At 37.7% G+C, this 23,348-nt stretch overlaps 1 protein-coding gene across 1 annotated transcript in view; it reads left to right on the top strand.

Annotated features, from left to right (window-relative positions):
- The window catches only part of CWC27 (CWC27 spliceosome associated protein homolog), a 286,475-nt gene that overhangs the window by 228,765 nt on the left and 34,362 nt on the right, over positions 1-23,348 (top strand). Inside the window, exons 12-13 of the mRNA XM_027863367.1 lie at positions 1,030-1,139; positions 9,656-9,759. Coding sequence (XP_027719168.1) covers positions 1,030-1,139; positions 9,656-9,759 — 214 coding nt within the window. The remainder of the gene's footprint in view (positions 1-1,029; positions 1,140-9,655; positions 9,760-23,348) is intronic.

Raw genomic sequence — 23,348 nt, 5'->3', positions numbered from 1 at the left:
GACAATAGGGGATGGGATCAGAGGTATAGAGATATTATAACCCTTGATGAGAAGACCCACCTTTATCAGATTTGGAGTAAAGAATGGGGAATGATATTGGTGGCTTTTGAGATCTAGAGTAGAGAAGAAGGACCTGAGGGAAATGGCCTCAAATTTCTTTTTGTTGTTGTTGGGTAATAGTGGATTTATCAAATACTGACAAACACCAGATGATTTCAATTAGTCAGATATCAGAGATTGAGTCTCCTCATCTCTTTCATAAATGATCTAGTTAAAGTAAACATGTTGGCTATAAAAATCAAAACCAACAGTGTACTATTCACTGACAACGCCTTGAACATAAAATCAATAGTAAATAACAGAGAAAATTTCAAGCAATTATGAAGTCTAGTTGGTCAGTTGGAGGGTATTTAGTTGAGGAAGGGCTTCTAGTGGAGTCAAGCTCTTGGATTCAATTTGCGATTTAATAGATTTGTAGATTTCTATTGACATCCTTTTTTTTTTTTTTTTTTTTTTACATCACCTAAATTTCTCCCTGAATCCCTCACCTTCCCCCTCCACAAAGACACGCCTTTGCTAAGAATAGAAAAAAAGTGGAAGGGGGGGAGGGGAATCAGAAAAACCAGTCAACCTATTGAAAAATTTGATGCTATATGCACTGTTCCATACTTATGACCCCCCTTCCTCTTTAAAGGAATGAGGGGAGCAGTCTTTTCATATCTCTTCTTTGTAGCCAAATATGATCATTATATATTTTACTTACATTCAGTTTCAGTTACTTAGTTGTTATTGTACTTTCCATTTACACTGCTCTACTCATTGTGTTTGTTGTTTTCCTTGTTCTCCTTGCTTCACTTTTCAACAGTTCGTAGAAGTCTTTTCATGCTTCTTTCTGTCTACCAGGTAGGTTTATATCTTGTTGGCCAGGTGCTGTTTTTTGTTGCTGTGAGCACAAGCAATCCTAGAATAATCTTGTGAAGTGAAAATCTTGTTTTTTTAACTGTGTTAAATATCCCATTTACTCCTCAGAGGAAGATGATGCTTCAGATAATGCTGTTGCTGAATATCGAAGAGAAAAGAAAAAATATGAAGCTTTAAAGAAGCAACAACCCAAAAAAGGATCATCCCGGGAAGAACAGGTAACTGTTCAGAAGCCTTCCCAGAGACATGCCTGAAAGGGTTGGCTCCATCTTGATTTTACATTGAATGTATCTTAATTTGATTATGGAAAAGTAGCATAGTATAGAAAGTATTGAGAAAGCCAGACTTGGAGTCAGGAAAACCTGAATTTAGCTTCTGCCTTTAATACATTCTGGTTGTGTGACCCAGGGCTAGTCTTAACTTCTCAGTGCCTCAGTAAGTTTCAGAGTAGGCTCTGCATTAGCAGAGGGAATAGTTCCCTATTCCAATGAAATCATAAGTCTGAACCAAAAAAAAAAATTTTTTTTTTCATTCTTTGTCTGGAAAGTACTACCTCCCCAGAAAGATCCTTAAAGAAACTATCAAAGGAAAAACCAAACTGTGGTGCAGGTGGATTTACAGATGAATGTTATCAAACATTTAAAGATCACTTAGTATCTCTAATGCCCAAGTTATTCTTAATAGCTGAGAAACAAAGCATCCTACCAAACTCTTTTTATTAGACAAATACTATTCTTATACCTAAACCAGAGAAAGAATTTCATACACCAATTTCACTAATGAATAGTGATGTAAAAATATAAATAAAATCCTAAAAAAAGACTACAGCATTAAATCCAAATAATCATTCACTATAACCAAGATAGATTTATACCAAGCATAGAAAGAAAAGATATACTGTTGATTACCTGAAATTGAGAAGTTATTCCATGGACAAAATCAGTGTACTTAGGATAATAAAAGAAACTATAATTTGAGGAGAAATCTTTGTATAAAATGTTACATCCAAGGTATATTGGGAATTAGTCTAGATATGTAAGATCAAGAACCTTTCCCTATAAAGTAAATTGTCAAAGGATGTGAACAATTAGGAAATAATCACTTACTATTATCAACCATGTTTAAAATTGCTCCAAGTCACTAATAATAAGAGTAATGGAAATCCAAACAGTTCGTCTTAGCTCATACCCAGAAAATTTACAAAAATGACAGAAGATGGAAATAATGAATGTGTGACTCTAGGAAAGCAGTCTCAGTAATGCACTGTTGATGAAGCTGTGAATTGTCCTACCATTCTGCAAAACCATTTGGAATTATGCTTAAAAACTTAGTAATATGACCATAACTTTTGATTTGGGGATCCCACTCTTAAGTCATAGGTAGCAAGGAAGTTAAGAACAGAAAGAAAGGTCACATATACGTGTGTATGTACACATACATATCTGTGTGTCAATTACAGTGTGACAGTCATGCAAAACCACAGGTTGTCAGATCCTTTGGAATCACAAAACCCTGCTCTTCACATGCCAGCTTGCCATATTGGCATAGCCACCTAGCTCCAGTGAATATCTCTTTAGGTTTCTGACCTAAACATGATTTGGGATCACAGATTGGCACAGTAGCACCAATATAGAATACTTATATTTCTATTGCAGGTGATATTTTATGAAGCTCAAAAATATCAGAAGAAAGAAAGAAAGAAAAGAGGAAGCCACTCTATCATTTCCACAGTTAGCATAGCATTATAGTCAGTGGGATATTTAAGGCTTAATGGAATAAACCTCTCATGCTATGCATCATGTTAGGTGGTTGCCTTTCACTGAAATCATCAGCAGCACTCCAAAAACCTGTTTATTTTCAGTGTGGCTGTGTACATCCTGCTCTCTCTTCTCAAGTTACTCCAGTTGAGGAACCATGCCTGTTTAGTCACATAAATAAAGCAGACAAAATAAAAGTGAACTTAATCAGTATCACCCTATTTTGATAAATTAGTCTAATCAGGAACTACATAATAAATGATGCCTAATTACTGTTGAGAAAAGTTTATGCTTCATTGCTTAGCTGTGAAATCGATCATAGAAGTTTCAACAAAAAAATCAGATAGAGGAAATTGTAATTGTAGAGAATTAACCTACTATATACCAATCATGAAAAAGAAGTAGCATATCATACGGAGCTGACAAAACCTACATCATTGCCTTGTTCCCATTAGAATTGAAGAGGCACCTAGTCTAGTAGAAAGAGTGCTGGGCATGAGGTCAGGATACCTGAATTCAAATCCTGACTATTCCCCTGGCTACCTGTGTGACCTTGGGCAAGTCACCCAAGTATCAGCTCCCTCCTTTGTAGAGCAGAGCTCATAATACACTACCTACCTCACAGGGTCATTATGAAGATCCAGTAGACCTTGTATGTAAAGTGTTATGCCACTATAAAGGGTTGTCTGTAAAATCCATTAAATGGTTTATTTTAGAAAAATGGTGGTGACTCTACCACTGCAGTTTACTAAAAAACAACCCTCATGCAGAGGAGACCTTGTTGGCCCAGTGAATATGGTCTTCTGAGGCACATGTCTTTGGAGCAGCTTCTAACAGGATTTTATCATGCTGGGGAACCATGTTGCATGTGGTTCATCATTTGTTCCTTCTGGGAAAGCCAAAAGATGGAGCAATTGATTCTTCTGTGGGTGCCAAGTAGAGATGCCTCCATGCAGATCCTCTCCAACCCAGCCTAAGATCTGTCCTGTTCTAGTTCTGTTTGCTTTTCTGCCCATTGTCCTCCATCGCCTTTGTAAAACAGCCAGAGAGAAGCAAGTCTTGAACTCAGGAGGCCTTTAACAAAGGCCAGGGAGATGTTTTTCATTCCTTGCCGCCCCATCTCTCTGAGCACATGCCAACCCCGCATCCATTTGGCTCTTAGGGCAGACCGCCAGGCCCCTTTCGATTTAAGGAGAAAGATGCAAGTTTAATCTCAGTTTCTAGGGAGGTCTCAAGTCTTGCATCTGCAAAAAAGAGGGGCCTCCACAGTTTTCTCCATGCTCCATGGAGATGAGGCTTTCAGGTATATGAGAAGTCTGTTGCTATTTAAAAATAATGAGAGTTTAAAACAGTGGATTCTTCTTTAGTCCAATTTGGCTAAAGTGTAAGATAGAGAGAGGGGAGTTTGGGACCAAACCTGGGATTCTATCAGTTTAACAAAGTTTCAGTGTGGAAACTCACTCCAAGACTGCAAATAAGTAATTTATCTGTTACTTATAATCTTAGAGAGCTGCCCAGGGGCACTGAAAATTACTTTGTATTTATTTTACCTGCACTTTTATATGTACATGTTGTCTATGTCAATGAAATACAAGCCTCTTGAGGACAGGGACTATTTCATTTCTGTATTTCAATCCCTGTTGTCCAGAATAGTGCCTCGCACATGGTAGGCACTTAATAAATTCCTACTGAGTGATTGATTGATGTGAGATATTTATGGAAAGTTAGGATGATGTCACAATTCCTTATGGTTTTATTTTTTATAACAGAAAATGTTTCCCAGATCAGTCTAAATATTGACTCTCCGTTTAACTCTTATCTTTTTTGACAGTGCATCCACAACCATTTTGATAAGAAACAAATTTGACTATACTGAAGACTAAAACTAGGAGGGACTTTTGAAATCAGTCAGCAAGCATTTGTTAAGCCCCTGCTTAATTTAAAATGGCTGCAGGCCAAGACTAAAGTGAAGGGAGAGTCAGTCTGTGACCTTTCATTTGCAGATGATTGTGCACTCTATGCTGCTTGTAAAGCTGAGACACGACAAAGTATGGATCAATTCTGGGCTGCTTATGCTAACTGTGGCCTAACAATTAACTGGTTCTCCACCAGCCAGCACCACACCATCCATATTTGGAACCATCAGTTACAAAAAACGAAGAACCTTGAAGGCTATGGATAAGTTCACTTACTTGGCATTATACATTTCAGGGATCTACAGATAGATGATGAGGTTGACACTCACATTGCCAGAGCTAGCTCAGTGTTTGGGAAGGATAGTGTGGGAGAGAAGAGGTATCAGACTACCTACCAAACTGAAGGTCTGCAGAGCCATTGTGCTGACCTCATTGTTGTGTGCCTGTGAAACTTGAACAATATACCAGTGCCATGCCAGGAAACTGAATCATTTCCACTTGAATCGTCCTAGGAGGATTCTGAAGATCACCTGGCAAGATAAGGTACTGAACACTGAGTGGTCTTTTTTTGAGCTGAACTGCCAGTCATTCAGAGTCTGCTTCAGGGAGTGCAACTCCAACGGGCTGGCCGTATTGTTGGAATGCCAAAAGTACGTTTGCCTAAAAGACTATTTTGTGGAGAGCTCACACAAAGCAGGTGCTCACATGAAGGTCAAAAGAAGGAATACAAAGACACTCTCAAAGTCTCTCTGAAGAACTTTGGAATTGATTGTGGGATATGGGAGACATTGGCATAGGCCCACCCAGTATAGCGTACCCATGTCAATTGCAGTAGCTCAAAAGAAACATGAGATGTACAAATTTAGAGCCATCTCTACTCCAAATGTCACATGGACTATTTGTGCCCAACCTGTGGTAGAGCCTTCCATGCTCATATTGGTCTGATCAGCCATGGTTGGACACACTGTAGCTTGACCCCAGCATAGTGATGTCATTTTTTTCCTCTTTGAGAACATAGGACAACAACTGAAGCCCCTGCTGTGCTCCAGGCATTGGGATTTAGAAAGTAAAGAACAGCACAGCCATGTAATCCAATCTCCTAATTTTTCAGATGAGGAACCTAAGGCACTGAGAAGTCCAGTGACTTACCCAAGGTCACATAGATATTAAGTAGCAGAACCTGGTTTTTAACCCAGTTTGCCTGACTCCAAATAGAATTCTCTTTTCCCTATACCAGACTGTCAGAAAATAGAGAGGGAACATTAGCTTGAACTCCTCATGATTTTATTTTTAAATAAATGCGAAACATTAGCGTAGCACATACAATAGAATCTCTGTGCACCCTGTGGTTGATGTGCAGTATTATCATCAACAAAAATGTAAATCCCTATCCCTCCAAATCCATAACATCCACCAGCTCTCTTCATGTCTTTGTTTTCAGACTACCACCTCGAGTGTGAGCATTAAACTTTGCAGAATGATGTGTGGCATAGGATCTGGAGCTGGAAGGAACTAAATCTTGAGATTAGGACTTAAAGTCATCGGGTCCAGTCTTTTCATTTTACAAATGAGAAAATGTAGGCCCAAAGCAGGAGGTGAAGTGAAGTGACTTGTTGAAGATCACGTAGATAGCAAGTAGCAGAGCTCCAAACCCAGGTCCTCCTGCTCCAGATCCAGCGCTTCTTCCATCATATCATGCTTTGTCTGTCATACAGGTGGCAAAATCACACATTTGCGCAGTGACTATAAACTGAGACTCATTGCACAAACCACATGTGAAAATCAGCCTCATTATAAATCATATCTTGTACATTGCTGCCTTACCACACTCCCCATATCAATAAGGAATTCAGTATAAAAAGAAACTGTGATGTGATCTCACCTAGTCCTCGATGACACAGGAAAGGAACTATTTGTGACATGTTTGACATACTCTTAGTCCCTTCCTTTCCCCCACCTCCCAAACCTTAGTCTTCAAGAACCCACAGTCATATTCACACTCTGATGAGGCATCAGACTAGTATTTTGTGGATGTAAACATCTGAAAAAACAAAACAAAACGAAACAAGCCCATCACTGTTGCTTACAATCAAAATCTGGCCCTTCTGCTGTTGACTAGGAACTCTGATACTCTCCCTCTCCCTTAACACCTACTAAATAATTGGGGGGCAGGGATAGCAACACTCTCTTAGTAACTATATGTATGTTAAGCTGTCACATATGTTTTCTAATAATGTGTACTTATTTAAGAGATTGGACATATCAGGATATTGATTAGCCACTTGATTTTTTTAACAAAGTGTTTTATTGTCTTTCCTTTTTGTACATAATTATCATTTTCAGCTGACTCCCTCCTTCCTCAGTAGAACCCTCCCTTTTAATAAATAAGTACAGCTAAATAAAACAGATCAATACATTGACCATGTCTGGCAATATATGCCTTATTCCACACATAGAGGCCACCACCTCTCTGCTGAGAGATCAGAGTTCTGCAGTCTTTTCATGTTGTTTCTCTTTATACTATCATGATCATTGTGTAAAATGTTCTTCTGATTCTATTTACTTTTTTCTTAACCAGTTCATTCTCATCTTCCAAAATTTCTCTCATTTCTTCATATTTGTCATTTCTGACAGTGAAGTAATGTTGTGAAGTAATATTACATTTCATTCATATACCATCATTTGTTCAGCCATTCCCAAATCAATGGACACTTACTTTCTTTCCAGTTCTTTGCTATTAAAACTGTGCTGCTATAAATATTTTTGATATACATGAACCTTTCTCTCTTTCTTTGACCTACTTGGGGTAAATGCCAAGTAGATATCACTGGGGCAAAGGCTGTATACAGTTGATGACCTTTAAAATGCAATTTCAAGTTGTTTTCAGAACAGTTAGCCTAATTCACAACTCTTCCAAATCAGTTTATCAGTGTGCTGGTCTTCACAACCTCTGCAATATTTGCCCTTTTTTCCGTTGTTGTCTTTGCCATCTGATGGGTGTGAAGTAAAGCCTTCTATTTGTCTTACTTTCATGTCCCTTACTATTAAAATTTTGGAGCATTCTTCCTTATGGTTGCCGATAGTCTGCATTTCTTCTTTTGAGAACTATTTGTTTGTGACCTTTAACCTGATCACCTAATTTTGTAATTGGTGTTATTCTGCTCTATTTTCTTTTCCTCATTGTGCACAAAAGCACAGCAAAGTATCCATTAACCTTCACGGAAAAGATTGTCTCCTTAAATTGAATTTTACACCTGGTGAAGTAGAGAAATATTAAGTTAGAAATCATGCATTCATCATGAGTAGCAGGGAATTAAAGATTATTACTAAATCACTTTAGCCAATCACAGTCTCTTCTGCACCCCAGATGCCGTAGGAACCACGTGTGCATGAAAACTGTTGCTCTACTCCTAGCAGAGTTGGAATTCTTTCTGCCCCATCTCCTGATTTATAAACTAAGCCTGCTCCAGGTTTATGCAAGCTTGGTGTCTAGCCTATAAGTTGGAGAATCAAATTCATTATTCCATTTTAGGAATTTCATTAACTTAAAAACTTGCAGATGTGGGATTCTATATTTTCATTTTGTGTTTCTGGCAGTATAGAGCACTGCACTGTCAGGCAGACTCCAGAGAACTGGAGTCTTACTTCTAGCATTGACGCTGACTGGCTGTGCTACCACAGGCAGCTAGCTCACTTAGGGTCTGTGCTTGCCCAGCTCTTCACTGGTAAAAAATAAGCTGATGATAATAACTACTCTTCCTTACTTTTCAGAGATGTTATATGATCAACCCAAGAAAAAAAATTCTAAAAAATAAAGATAAAAGATGAGATAACATGTCTACTGTACAGATTTTTTCCCAGACTTTAGTGGAGTGACTGCCTCACCCCATAGCCAAGTCTTAGGACTCTGGCAGAGGACATAGGAGGCAGAGCCAAAAGCAGGGGAACTTAATAGGTGAATGTTTAATTATGTTTTTTCTAAATGTATCCCATAGTCATGGGGCAGCTAGGTGGCACAGTAGATAGAGCACCGGCCTTGAAATCAAGAGGACCTGAGTTCAAATCCAGGCTCAGTCACTTGACACTTACTAGCTGTGTGACCCTGGGCAAGTCACTTAACCACACTGCCTAGCAAAAAAAAAAAAAGGACAACCAACCAAACAAAAAAATCATTTATTATTAGCTGTGTGACCCTGAGCAAGTCACTTAACCCCAATTGCTTCACCAAAAAGCAAAAGGGAAAAAAAAAAAGGGAAATGTATCCCATAGTCAAGTGAAATGATATCTGGGTCATTTTAATGAATATGTGTCTAATCGCGTTAAGTATAGACAATTGAGAGTTGGCTATATATGTGATAAACCTATCTCCTGGTAAAACTGTATATATAAAAAGATAAACAGTTGTCTTGCTATTCAAAGTGTTGAGTGTCAGTAAGATAGTTAACATGAATGTGAGCAATGTGGAAATGTAGAAAATTTTAAATTTACCATTTATGCAGAGTGAATTTGTGTAGAGAAGCTCCCAAAATTGAATCTCTTTTCCTCCACCTCAAAACATTAAACTAAGGGCAGTTGGTGGCATAGTGGATAGAGCACTGGCCCTGAAGTCAGGAGGACCTGAGTTCAAATCCGACCTCAGACCAAACACTTGACACTTACTAGCTGTGTGACCCATGGCAAGTCACTTAACCCCAATTGCCTTAAAAAAAAAAAAAACACATTAAACAGAGAAGAGAAAGTTTCTTACACAGAGCAGAGCCATCATCTGAGACTGAGAAATCTCAGTGCAAATCTAGAAAGAATTCATGTAGACAAGATCTTCATAGTACATCTCATAACTTCTGTCTAGTTCTCAATCTCAAGACATTTTATGTGAATGAATTCCTGAAGAAAACATGTATTAAGCACCTGCTGTGTTCCAGGTAGAACTGTATCCAGGAGTTGTGCCACCATAAGGATTTGATTTTATTTATACCTAATGTGATTTTCTCAAATAATAATGAATTTTTTAAATGCAGCAAATATTGTCAGAAAATTAACAAAACTTTATTGTTATTTCAGACACTGGCATTGTTGAACCAGTTTAAATCTAAACTCACTCAAGCCATCTCTGAAACTCCTGAAAATGAAACTTCTGAAACTGAAGTGGAAGATGATGAAGGATGGTAAGGGCTTTGATTTATTGAAATTAACTATTAAAAAAAAAGCTGAGGGGTAGCTAGGTGGTACAATGGATACAGCACCGGCCCTGGAGTCAGGAGGACCAGAGTTCAAATCCGGCCTCAGACAGATGATACTCACTAGCTGTGTGACCCTGGGCAAGTCACTTAACCTCAATTGCCTTGCCAAAAAAGCAAAAAAAAAAAAAAAAAAAAAAGCTGAGAATTTAATTCAGTGTAACAAACATGTATCAGTTACCTACAGTGTTCATATCACCATGCTATCCCTAGGTTTTGAGAGAAATATAAAGTTAGCTAAGATATAGTCCCTGTTTTCATGGAATTTGAAGACTAGGAACAGGAGATACCACACATGAACAAATAACTGTGATATAAAACAATATGTGGTTAGTGCATGAGAGGTGCAGGCAGAGTTTTTGGTGAGGTCTGAGGTAGAACAAGCCATTGCCTTCTTGGGGGAATGCATATGTGGTGAGTGGGTTTTAAGAGATATGTAGAAAGTCAGCAGGTAACGAGGAAGAATGGGATTCTGGGCACTAGAAATGGTGTGAGCAAGGACTTGGAGTCAGGAAAGCAGCATGAAATGAATGTGCAGAGTATGGAAAAGCAGAGGGTGCTCCTCTGAACTAAAGCAGAGTCCTTTTGAGCTTGAAATGTATCAATGAACCCATAAATGCTGGTGGTTGGAGAGGGTGGGTTTATGGAATATCTCTAGAAGAAATAGAGGTTAGGGAAATTGTGGAACAAAATAGAAGACATTTTTCATTACCCCCCCCATCATCTGTAACAAACATTTTTATATATAATTTCATATTTAATCTTTAAAAGGAAAAATACTGATACCATTGAAATTTTTTCATGGAATCCATATTCACTTTGCATGGAACACCAGGTTTCCATGAAATACAGTTTAGGAAACATGAATCTAGTCTAGCATCTTTATCTTGCAGATAAAGGAAACAAGACCTAGTGAAGTCACTTGGCTCATGAGGAACGATGACTGGGCTCCAGATCCATGAGTAGTACCCAAGTTTCTTAACCTTCAGTCCAGTGCTCCTTCCTCCCCATCGTACTACTTATTGTCTTAACCTAAGTAAGAGAGCTTCAGTTTCTTAATACATCAAATGGGGAGATGGCATTGCTGACACACTCATGAAATTAAATCAATCATCAGTTTTTAAGAACAAGAAATGGCCATCCTAGAAGCTTAGAACAGTATTTTAACTTCTCACCTGGAACTTCCTTAGTGTCATGGGATTCAGAGGGAGAAAATTCTTAGAGATCATCTAATAAAATCTCCTTTTAAAAGATGAGGAAATGGAGGCCCAGTAAGATAAAATGATCTGTCTAGGGTCATACAAATAGCAAATCATCAGTTTAGGATTAAAATCCCAATTTTTGGCACCCTCCTGGCTCAGAGTGAATGTAAACAGTAACTGTTTCTCTTTTGGCCAGCAACCCTGAGGGTCTTCCCCTCCCAGTTTGATGTATCATTATTATTATTATTATTATTATTAATTATCATTATTATTATTAAAGGGGCCATCCCTTGACTCACTTCTGAAAGAGGCCTATTCACTGATTGGGAGTTGCCTCACTCAAAGTGAGAACTTGAAAAGACCTTAGCTTGAAAAGGCCAAGGTCTCCTACTGCATCCTGGGCGTCTTCAGTCCTCCTGATCAATACATGGCCACTGGACCCAGATGGCTTTGCAAGAGAAAGTGAAGGTGGTGACTTTGCACAGCCCTCCCTCACTCATCCAATTGCAAGTCATGTCATCATCTCACTGATGTCCTGGTCCTCTTTGAGAACGAAGGACAAACCACAGGCACCATGAAATCCCAGTCTTCTTGACATCAGCTCCGGGGTGCATCTTCAGTCTTTTAGAGCAGTGGTGCCAAACTCAGATAGAAATGGGGGCTACTACATAAGGATCCCTGTAGGCTGCTTATTGACTTAGAAAACCACATATCAACATTATCTATGTTGTAGTTTTATTTATCTTGTCAAATATTTCCCAATTACATTTTAATCTGGTTGGGCCACATTCAGGAATGTTGTGGGTCTCTCCAGGTTTGACACCTCTGATTTAGATTGTAGCATTATAATATTGATCCTTTATCAGATAGACTGATGAGCTTAGGTAACGGGACCTCTTAATCTAGAGGCAAACCTTTATAGTGTACTTTTCTTTTGTTAAGTAAAAGCAATCTCCCAAAGGTGTCATCTGTTCATCTACCCATTATAGATCCATAGAGCTCCCCTAACATATGCCTTCTCTTCTTTATGCTCCTCAACATTTAAAAACCTATTTATTAATTCTGTAATACTGAATCTTTCTTCAGATCTCTACTTCCTATCACCATATTTGTCTTTTGAATACCTTGCTGGCTTTTAAAGCCATGTTATGAAATAATGAATATAAGAGCATCTACTTCTCTTGTTCTTAACTTTTATTCAGTGCTGCCCAGAGAAAAAAGTGAAAATTATTCTTTTTATTACCGAACTTCTATTTCCTCGGCTTTGCTTATTATGTAGTATCCAAAGCCTCCTCTAACTTAACCAGCCTTTTCTCCCACTACACCCAGGATCAATTTCTTTTCAACAAGCTAAGAAAATTAACCTCCCACACATATGATTCACCTCTTTAGTTTTTGGTCCATTCATATGCCATAGCTGCAGCCTGAAATGAAATATTCCCTCCTCTCTACCAAACTGAGTATTTTCCCTCTTTGAGCATCCTATTCTTGACTCACGTTCTTCATAAAATTAGTCAATCAACAGGTTGGTTGAGCACTAGCAAGTTAGGAGTCCTGAAGGAGAAATTCAAAGATGAATGTCCATTGCCCTTGAAGAGAAGTTTACAATCTAATGGGGAAATCTGGGGAGAATCCACATAAGAATACAAACAAGTGCAAACTTGACATATGTTTGGAACTTAATAAGTACTTGGTGATGTTGGTACAAATAAAATGATAGAGATTAATCCTACCTCACTTAGCAAAGCAACCTGAGAGAGGGATAAGAGACAGCATGTGCCAGACAAGTCAAACCCCTGTTATCACCTCATCCAACATTTCCCTTCAGACTTTGATAGAGAACCCAAGGCACTAGAAATAGCAGTGCCCAATGGTCTATAGCCTGGCCTCTGTAGCCATCATTGAAGGAAACAGCTACTCTGGAGGAGAGTATCTTTGATACTATTATCACTAGCCTCTGACCAGCTACCACCAATGAGGAAGTAAGCCCAAGAGCCCTAGGAAAAGAATCATCTTCTCTCTCCCAGATTCCTGTCCTGCTAGAAAGCCCAGCCCACAGCCATCATCCAGGGAAGCAACCCTGGTGGAGATCAGCAACCGTAGACACCAAAGACTCAGAAAAGAAAAATTTCCCCACTAAGTCTTTGTCACCATCAGAAAGTTCAATATCAGAAAAGGATATGATTTTGTCAGAGGAAATGACATTAAAGAAGATGTGTTACCATCTTCTTTGCTTCTGCACTCTAAGGATCATTGAACTTTTCCCTCTAATTTGCAGTAGAAATCTCCTGTCTGTATCATCTTCCCCTGTTTGAATGTTTGCTTCTTCAGAATAGGGATGGTTTCTGCTTTTCTATGTGTGTTCCTGGCCTTTAGTGCAGTACTTTGAAGACAGTAAGCCCTTAATAAATGCGTTTTTATTCATGAAGTCACACTAATCACTTCATTCAAACTGAAAGCATTTGTGCATATGTCTGTTCACATGTAGCTTATGCATACATTTCTGTCGTATGTGTACGTATGTAAGTAAATACACACACTTGTGTTGATCATATCTGTCAAATCAGATTATAAGCTTTTAAAGGGTGAGAATTATAACTTATTTCCTGCATTTTTCCCCTTGGTTCTGTCTACATTGTGAGGGCTCAGTAAATGTTGATTATATGAATATCTGTGTGTAAATAGATCATTGTAATCATTGTACATTGTATAGGCAAATCCTATAGTTTGGTTTTGTTTTATGACCAGACAAGTTTAACTTCATCTCAATTTCTTCAGTGTTTCAGAATATCTTTCAAATGCTTTGGATTCAGCCACCACAAAATATGCCGTGGCTTTTCCCCTTATTTTTAAATCCATACTTATTTTTAAGAGAAATATGATCCATGTGTTGCTAATTCATTTACACTTAAGTCATCAAAATGGTTTTTTTTTTGGTAAGAGTTATTTGGTGCCCCATAATTGTTTTTTGACCTTTTTATAAGCCATTTAAGTCCTTTTTTATTGAACAGGAAAGTCACCAACAAATTCAAACCCCACAAGTTTCATTTGAAAATTATAACCCACAGAATTCAAGTTGACTTTCAAACTTGGCAAAACATATACCCTTTCAAGGTTCTTCCTAACTCTTTTATTCTGTGATCTCCTATTTTTTTTATTCCTCATGAGTTTCAGGTATCAGCTAGATGTTTATATTTTGATGTTTATATTTTCAGCATAAAATATACAATTTAGCACCTTCATTAAAGTATTAAACAAAATGTAAAACCTTCAGCCTACAGAAGTGAGTCCTTGATGTTAGCCAGTCATCTCTAATCTTCAGAAATAAAAGCAAATAATTTAAGAGAATCTTTAGTAAGTCTTGAATAGGTACACTCCTATTTCTAACTTCATTATGATCTCCTAAGTATCCCACTTCATAGGATACTGTACACATGTGGGAGCATTGGCAAATGCTTCTTTCAGAATAACTACGGTAACTTAACACATAGTAAGTGGCTGTGGCATGTGTAGTCCTTCATAGGACTATATGAGTTACGTGGTGACCATAATGTTACTTGTTCCTAAAGAGATAATTGAGTTTTTCATGAAGCAATGAGAGTGTTAGAGTTGTTAATACAGTTTACATGCTCTTTTTCATTTGCAGTATAAATTACATAAAGAGAAATGATGCTTATCAGTGTTTGCACGGAATCATTTTCTTCCTCCATCAGTGCCCTCCGTTGATTTGGGAAGTCTGATCAAGTTAAGCTAATTCAGCTTTAAGAAACCTCTTCTGACTTAGACCCTCTCTTGTGAAGCGTATCTCAGTGCAACAAAAAGAAATCATGTGCTTAGGATGATTTGTAGCAAATATTATGAGGGCATGGCATGTGCGTGTGTGTTATGCATAAATTACATGGTTCCTTGACCATTTGGTAGGTCATGGTTGCTGCTTTTCTGAGAAGTGAAAAATCAGCCCGTGTGTTGTGCTATACTGTCAGGGTCTGTTATCTGAGGTAAAATGATTGCTTCTAAGACATTTGTATGTGTCCACATGAGTGGCCACACATTGAGGGATCATTTTCATTTTCTGTCAAGATAGAAACCATTACCAATTTGTTATGTTTTCTTTTACTTGGCAAACTTTTCCCTTCACATTTTTGGCTGAACTGCTTTATTGGCATGGCGTACAACAGACATTTGGGTACTATTCAGCAGCATTCTACTTTTTATGCAAAAAAAAAAGAGAGAGTCTAGAGGAGAAGAAGAAAAAAAAAGAAATATTATTCTATTGTAAACAGTGTGTATGGTGCTTGATAATTATTACCAGATTTCACTGTGTAACAAGGCATTTGAGGAGGTGTTATTAGGATACCTAAGCAGAAGCACATGATAGAAAAGTTTAAGTAAAAAATTTCTAAGATTCTTTCTTGGGAAAGATGGTGCCACTATTTGGTGGCAGTGACTGGCAGCGGACTGTCAAGCAGCTGTGTTAGGCCTCATTGCCACTCTGCTCCTTGAGTCCCACAGCATCACATACTGGAATGGCTGGAGAATCTTTCCCTGAGCTTAGAATTTACAAAACTGATTAGATACATGTCAGAAGACTACAGCCAAGGGACTCATATGACGGTGTGGATGAAGTCCATGTGCCAGTTTGTGTTTGGTCAGATAAAGCTTGGTTAGCCCTGAAAAGGCTCTGGGCTTGTGTCTGACAGCAAATTGGAGAGCTTTATTAAAAAGAAAGCCACCTGCTCCTTACACAACAAAATGGGCATTCCCGAGAGTGGATATTAGGGAATATCCAATGTCATTCAGCAATTCGTAACATACTAAGTTTCTTATAAAGGAACAAAAAGAAATAAAACAGAATTTAGCAGCCAAAAGAGACTTTGAAGGAAAGTATTCATTTTTTTTTAAGCCACACTGTTTTGGTTATCATTCTAAAGATATGTGAAAAGCACTCACCTTTCTCTTCATTCGTTAGATTTTTTTTTTTTAATCTCATGTCCCACTTACCCTAATGGTGATAGAGTAAGAGCTCATTGTGTGAATGGTGAGACATAAGGTCCAGGTGATTAATTGTAACCCCCAAGCAATTTACATGCAGCCCCCCTGGGAAACCATTCAAAGATTTCAGACCCTTTTAGTAAATATCCAGCATCAAACATGGGAACAAAATAGGGAAGACCATTCAGACAGACAGCTTCAGAATTTTGAAAAAGCTTACATTTAGTCACTAGACAATGTTTTTAGTATCATTCATTTTATTGACATCATAAGCTGAGTGGTAATGTTTATTTTAAATGTCTCCACAGAATTTTGTAATGCCTGTTTATTGGAGTGATTCACTTCTTCACAGTAAACATAGTTGCTGATAATACCAAATTGCCTATTTATTAAAAAAAAATTTTTTAGGAACAAAGAAGTTGAAAGATGATAGAGAAGGCTTCAAACTTAGACACTTTTAACCATTTACCATATTGTTTCATCTCAAGTTTCTTTCCATATTTTTAAATCTACGTTTGACCTGAAAATTTATAGCCTAAATCCATGTTGAAATTGTTATGGGAGAAATATCTCCTCTCTGAGTTCATGTGGTAGGTAAGTGCTGCTGAAATATATTTTCCACAATACAGAAATTATAGAGGTAAAAACCTAACTTTTATTATTGTGCTCAAGCGTTCAGGCCTTAGAAAAAACAATAAACCTGAACAATCATTAGGATTCTGACAAGGCCTTTTATAGGCAAAATTACATCAAGACAGAGAAATAATTCTTTTACATATTGCAATCTTGTACATTCCTCTTAGGCCATAAAAGTTAAATAAAATACAGATCCATAATCCCATCTTCCAAAGTTGAACAAATTTCATTAAACAGTCATACTCTCATACATAAACAAACCTAGTTAAACAGACTTTATAGGTAAACTAAGTCAGATTACAGATTAAACTACACTTAGAGGGTTCACCAGTAGACTGACTGAGAGAGAAGATTTACATGTCAGCAAAGAATCAGGAACAGTTGAGATTCTTCCTCTGGCTTTTTATCTAAGGAATGTTTAAGGCCTTAGGTAAATTTTCACACCCCATAGGACAGGTTTTGGTCAGGTGAGGTTAATATTAACAGAAGATAGGCTTTCAGTTAACCAGAAGCTATAGAAGGAATGGCCCTGAGCCCCAAATAATAAAAATTAATAAAAGGAAATCAAAAATTCCCATTATGAAATAATAAAGTAGTTAGTTCTGTGCATTTATATTCTTTCTCAAAATCAAGCTGAACTTTCTCCCCTGTAGTGCAAAGTAGAAGTATAGTATGAAAATTATAAAAATACCTGAATTTGAGAAATTGCCCAAAGTAAATATAATTTTAAAGACTTGTCTGCTAATGGGATCAAGGTTGCAAACAGAGGAGCCAGGTTTCAAACCTAAGTTGTCTGACTACAAATCTGATTCCATTTCCTCTTCATTACAGGTTCCTCAGCATCTAGTTTGTTTACTCTCTTCTAGTTTGCGTGTTCTAAAATAGAATTTTGGAATGTCACTACCCCTAGGTGACAAGGGGGATAGAGCCACACCCCATTATAGGTATTAATCAACCTCATTAGATAGACAGTACCCTCTTGGAACCAATGTTTTACTATGACTGGTATATGACTAGCATATATACTAGTTATAACTAACTTATCTGTGCCAAAGGTTTGGAGGGCCTAGTTGGGCTAGAATATTGGTGCCAATATTTTGGCTTTGGCACTGAGAAATCTTAAAGCCTTTCATTAGAGTTAACCTAGTAATCTTGTGCTTATTATACATAATTTTGTAGAAGCAACAAGTACCAGGAATTGAAGTGAATGTGCCACATCACCCCAAGCACTAAGGTTTAATAGTGCAGATGGAAAAAGAATATTGAGTCCTAGACAGGCTCAGACCACAACATAAGATATCATTAGAGGACATGGCCTTGTCCCATTGCAAATACTGGCAGAGCATTAAACACTTATCTTTTACATGTAGCACTTAGTATAACTTGTGTGTGGTACAGAATTGCATTGTGTGACACGTACTATGACAAAAAAACAAACATTTGACTTTAATTCTAGTTTCCACCTCAATAAAATATTCCACTGCCCAGCAGGGGTAATAGGATGGGCTACAGAACACAAACTCCGGTAGTAAGAGTGGAGGCAGCAGAGCAGCCAATATGAATTAATGAGGGCAACATCAAATGGAGTCAGAGGGCCTGGGATCCAGTCCCAACTTTCCCCTGACCTCAAGCAAGTCATCTAGCTTTTCTGGGCTTTACTTTCCTCATCTCGAAAGTGAAAGGGTTGGACTCAATTACCTCTAAGGCCTGTTAAAGCTCTAAGGTTCTGAGATTCTCTTAAGAGAAAAGACACCTTTCCCTATGGCTCTTAGTAAGGATTCCAGGATGGCTATGAGGATGTGAGTTTTTCCCAAAGCGAGTATATAGGCCCTGGCCTAGTTCAGCATAGGATTAGGAAACTTAATCCCAGTCCCATCATACTTAAGGGGCAGTGAAGGGAACTCAAATAAAGCTCTCTCTCTCAAATTACCTTAATTGGTCACTCTTGATCTGGTATTCTTATAGTTACCCAAACCTGGGCCTTCATCAATATCCATATATTCCATCAAATATCCCATTTGTTGTTTTGGAATGGGCCTGGATTTGGAAAGTTTATAACCCAGAAACATATCAGAATGGCACTTTCTTGTCATTCAGTGCTCTAAGACTTATATCGTATGACTCGCCACTATCTGGCATTCACCCAAATGCTAATGTCAGTTAATACCTCCATCCTTTGGGGATGGATTTTTTATGTCACTAGTTACTGCTACCACAGTACAAAACACAAACATAAGATAGTTTTTTCCCCTCATGTTTTCATTAAGGATATCCTTGAAAAATACATAAATCATTTTTTATAAGGGCTTATATGACGAGCTTATGGTCCTGTTCGGGAGACAGATTTCACAAAAGTGAAACAATTAGATAACAGTACAAGGAGGCAATGTAGTTATAGTAGATAGAGCTTTGGACTTTATATCAGGAAGACCTGGATTTGAATCCCACCTCAGACACTTAGCAGATGTCTGAGCCTGGGCAAATCACTTAATATCCCTCAGCCTCATTTTTCCTCATCTGTAAAATGGACTATACTAGCACATACTTCACAAGTTGTGAATATCAAGTAAAGTAATGTATGTAAAGCACTTGTCAAACCTTAAAGCCTTGTATAATTGTTAGCTTTTGGCCAAGATGACCAACACTGTTGCCTCTGAAATGTATATCAATCTTACTGAAATCTATTGTGTGCGCAGAAATGAAATAGCTGTGGTAGAGCAGAATATGTATATTGCCTTGCCTTGGAGGGGAAAAAAAAACTTTGGAGATGTTTTTATATTTTCATATATACCTGTATATGTACATGTTGTCCCTTCTTCCCTCAATAAAATACAAGTTCCTCTAAGGTAGAGATTGTTTCATTTCTCCCTTTTTATACCCAGTGCTTGTTGATTTAATATTAGTAGTAATTATCATTATAAATATTATAATTAACATAAAATTAGTATCATGGAGTAGAAAGGAATCACAGATATCTAGATTCTAACAAAGTACAGAATCAGATTTTTGAAGAGTCATAATTAAAGTTACTGTAGCCTGGGATGGTAAGGGTTAAGCTCTTCATGGAAGAGGTAGGGTATAAATGATGAATATCAGACTAATGGGGAAGGAAGGAGGTATATGAACCAGAATGAGCAAAATTTTTAAAATAATGAGTCTAGTTGCAATAAATATTGAGGCATGAGGCTTCTGTAAATGTAGTAAAGACTTCTTATAGGGGAGTAGCATGAGAGTTAGAAAAGATTATGACTGGGGTATAGAGGGCCTTGAACCCTAGACTGAGAAGTTTGTACTTGATCCCATGAGCAGTAGAGAGCCATCAGAGGTTTTTAAGAAGGCAAAGAAAAGGAATAAGCATTTATATTAATGCTAACTATGTTCTGGACACTGTGCTAAGCACTTTCAAATATCTCATTTGATCCTCATAATAACTCAGAGAGGTAGTGACATTTCAAAATTCTACTTTAGAACACATAAACCAAAAGAGAGTAAACAAACTAGATGCTGAAGAACCTGTAATGAAGAGGAAATGGAATTAGATTTGCAGTCAGACAACTTAGGTTTGAAACCTGGCTCATCTGTTTGCAACCTTGAGCAAAACTCTTTGTGTCTATTGGCCCCCATTTCTTCATCTATAAAAGAAAGGAGTCAGAGAATGTGACCCGAATTCCCTTCCAGATGGGATAGATTCTATGAAAGTCAGTATATGGGTTGACTGTTACTAATCTTTTCCCAGTTAGCATTTTTCCCCCACACCTTTAGAACATTTTCCTCTTTCACATATCTTAAAAATCTGTCTCCAGGTCTCTTAAAAATCATGTCACCTTCAACACAAATTTTCCTCTGTAGTCATCTGGTCAGATCCAGCCCCATTTTCCCCATGTGATTTTTTTCAACGACATTATTTCTTTCTACAACACATTAAGCACCAAGGCAGGAAATCAATTATGAAATTAAATGACTATTGTAACACTGGCAGATCCATTCTATTTCTTCCATATTCTTAGAATGATCTAGTTAATTGGGGTCTTACACCAATGATAAAAATATCAGAAAGGAACAGGCAGGCTTTTACGGATAATTCTCTACAACAGATGAGTTCTTTACAGACACACAGTTGTCTAAGAAGTTTGAAGAATATAAGTTTCAATCACATTATTGTTTGGCATTTTCTTTTTAAAATTTGACTTGGTAGAACAAAGTGCATTTCCTAAGTACTCTCCTCCAACAAGATATTTTACTATGTTGAAATCATAAAAGATCACTTGATAAGGTACAGTCAAAAAGATAACATCATTCATAGCTGTCGCCTAATAATCAGTGTTAAGAAGCATATAAAATAAGTAGGTATATATTAGCCAAAGGAGCTCACTACCTGTCTTAGAGATTCTTGCACAAAGTCTACATAGAAGATCCCTAAACAGATGGTCAGATCCTCCATAAGCTTCTATTTTCAGATGACATTGTGTTTATTATGTCAAGCCCTATAATAAACACTAGAAGGTTTGCTTAGTGAAATCCATCACCATTCAGAAGGGATCAGCCTCTTAATAACACAGAAAAAACAAGTGGACGAAGAATGCATATTGCCTAGATTATGACATGAAGTTGGATAGATAGTGCAATGAGTTAATCCATTTGTACATATATGTAAGACAGCAATTGCAGATGGACAGTGAAACTGGGCCCAAAATTGAATAGGAGGAGCAGAGCAGAATGGGTTTCATTTGGGAAATTTTGTAGCACATAACAATCTTAAGCTGCTTCCAAGACCATCATTTTTACACTAATGTTTTTTCCCAGTAATGTCGTGTGGCTGCAAATCATTTCACATAAATGTATCAATGAATGAATGAATGAGCATGTATCAAGTACTTAGAGCAAGCACTATATTCTAGTAGGGAGAGGCAGCACGTAAAGGAGAATGGTGGCCAGAGAGAGGTGTTTTGATTTGGAAAGTAAACAAGAATGTTGATTGGAGCCATAGAAGGGTAGATTGGTATACCCTTTCCAGTATGGCAATGGCAGTATCAGTTTGATTGTGGCTACAGAACTGGAAAGTTTGGGAGGAAGTACATGTGATGGCAGGCATAAAGATGGCTGTAGTTAAAGTGAAGCATTAGGGTAACGAGGTGGCGCAGTGGATAAAGCACTGGACTTGGAAGCAGGAAGATTCGTCATCATGAATTCAAATCTGGTTTCTGACACTTACTAGCTGTGTGACCCTGGACAAACCGCTTAACCCTATTTGCGTCAGTTTCTTCATCTGTTAAAGAAAAAAAAAAGCTAGAGAAGGAAATGGCAAACCACTCCACTATCTTTGCCAAGAAAACTCCAAATGGGGTTGTGAAGAGTTGGAATTGGACATGACTGAAAACAACTGAATAGCAACAACAAAGTGAAACATTGTTGAGGCTAGCATGATATAGTGGGCTAGGTGAATTATTCACCAATCAGGACAGCTCAAGATGCCGGGCAAGTATTCCAGAGCTGATAAAGTTGAGCCTTCCATAACACCATATTTGGTCTGTAGGGAACTGTAGAAAGGCAAGCATACAAGGAAACTGAAAATTTCAGGTGATCCAAAAGACTCAAAGACACATGATGGTTAAGATCAGACTGTGTCATATTACCAGTGACGGCTTATGCACCAGAAGTGTCATATTAGAATGGTGGTGTTGTAGGTCAGCTTTACGTGTCACACTTGGGGTATTTCAGGAACCTCTGGTTCCTTCCTCTACCAAATTCTTCTAACACATAGCCTCTAGCAAGGGCGTGTATAATTAGAAAAGTTGAACCAATTATGTAACAAGAGTGAGATCTAACAGATGAATAGCTCGGGTATTACATTGGTAGCCACAAAAATAATAAAAGAGCCATAGAAAATATTAAGTGATATCTGGTGCATTGCTGTATCTTCCATGGAAGATTTATGGAAGGGCATAGACTAGAATCATGCAAGCTGGAAAGGTGTAAATTGGTTGTGGTCTGCAGTGATAAAGGAGGTACCCACACTGATCATGAAGTATTTACATGTTGAGATCATATGCCGTATTAGACTGTCATTAAATAGAAATCTTATTCTAAAGCACGATTGTTTTAGTTACACTGTGGGTAAAATCACGTCCCTTGTACACAGTGACCTACAGCAGCTTCCTCCCTATAATATTCAAAGTTCCATAAAAAGATGATATTTTCACATCTTTCTCTTTAGTGGCATTGTAAATCTTGAACTTTTCTCAAGACCAGCATTATCTAACAATACACAGTCTTTGAATTCAACTTTATTTAATACCTTACATTTCTTAACAAAATACGTACATACCTTCTGTGATACTATTCATCTGTTTCTTTCCAACCCACTGCCACCGTTCAATGCCTAGTCTTCATTTCACATTCGAAGTACTTTAGTAGTTTCCTAACTGGTTTTTTTGCCTTCAGGACCTTCCCTTTCCAAGTTCTTCAAAGTAATATTACTAAAGCATTGCTTTGATGATGTTACTCTCCTGATTTAAAAAACAAAAAACAAAACTTTCATTGGATTTTTGTTACCTGCAAGTATGGCCTTAAGGCCTTTCATAACCAGATTCCAAACTATCTTTCTGTTCTCCTATTAATCCCCTGAAAGGTGTTTAGCTGCCCTATTCCACTTATCACATTCCCTAATCATCCTCAGCCAAATTTCCC

Source organism: Vombatus ursinus, unplaced genomic scaffold (assembly GCF_900497805.2).
Source record: "Vombatus ursinus unplaced genomic scaffold, bare-nosed wombat genome assembly UNPS02014772.1, whole genome shotgun sequence".
NCBI classification, from domain to species: Eukaryota; Metazoa; Chordata; class Mammalia; order Diprotodontia; family Vombatidae; genus Vombatus; species Vombatus ursinus.
Note: the sequence above shows the minus strand (reverse complement) of the source record. Positions and strands in the feature narration are given on the sequence as shown.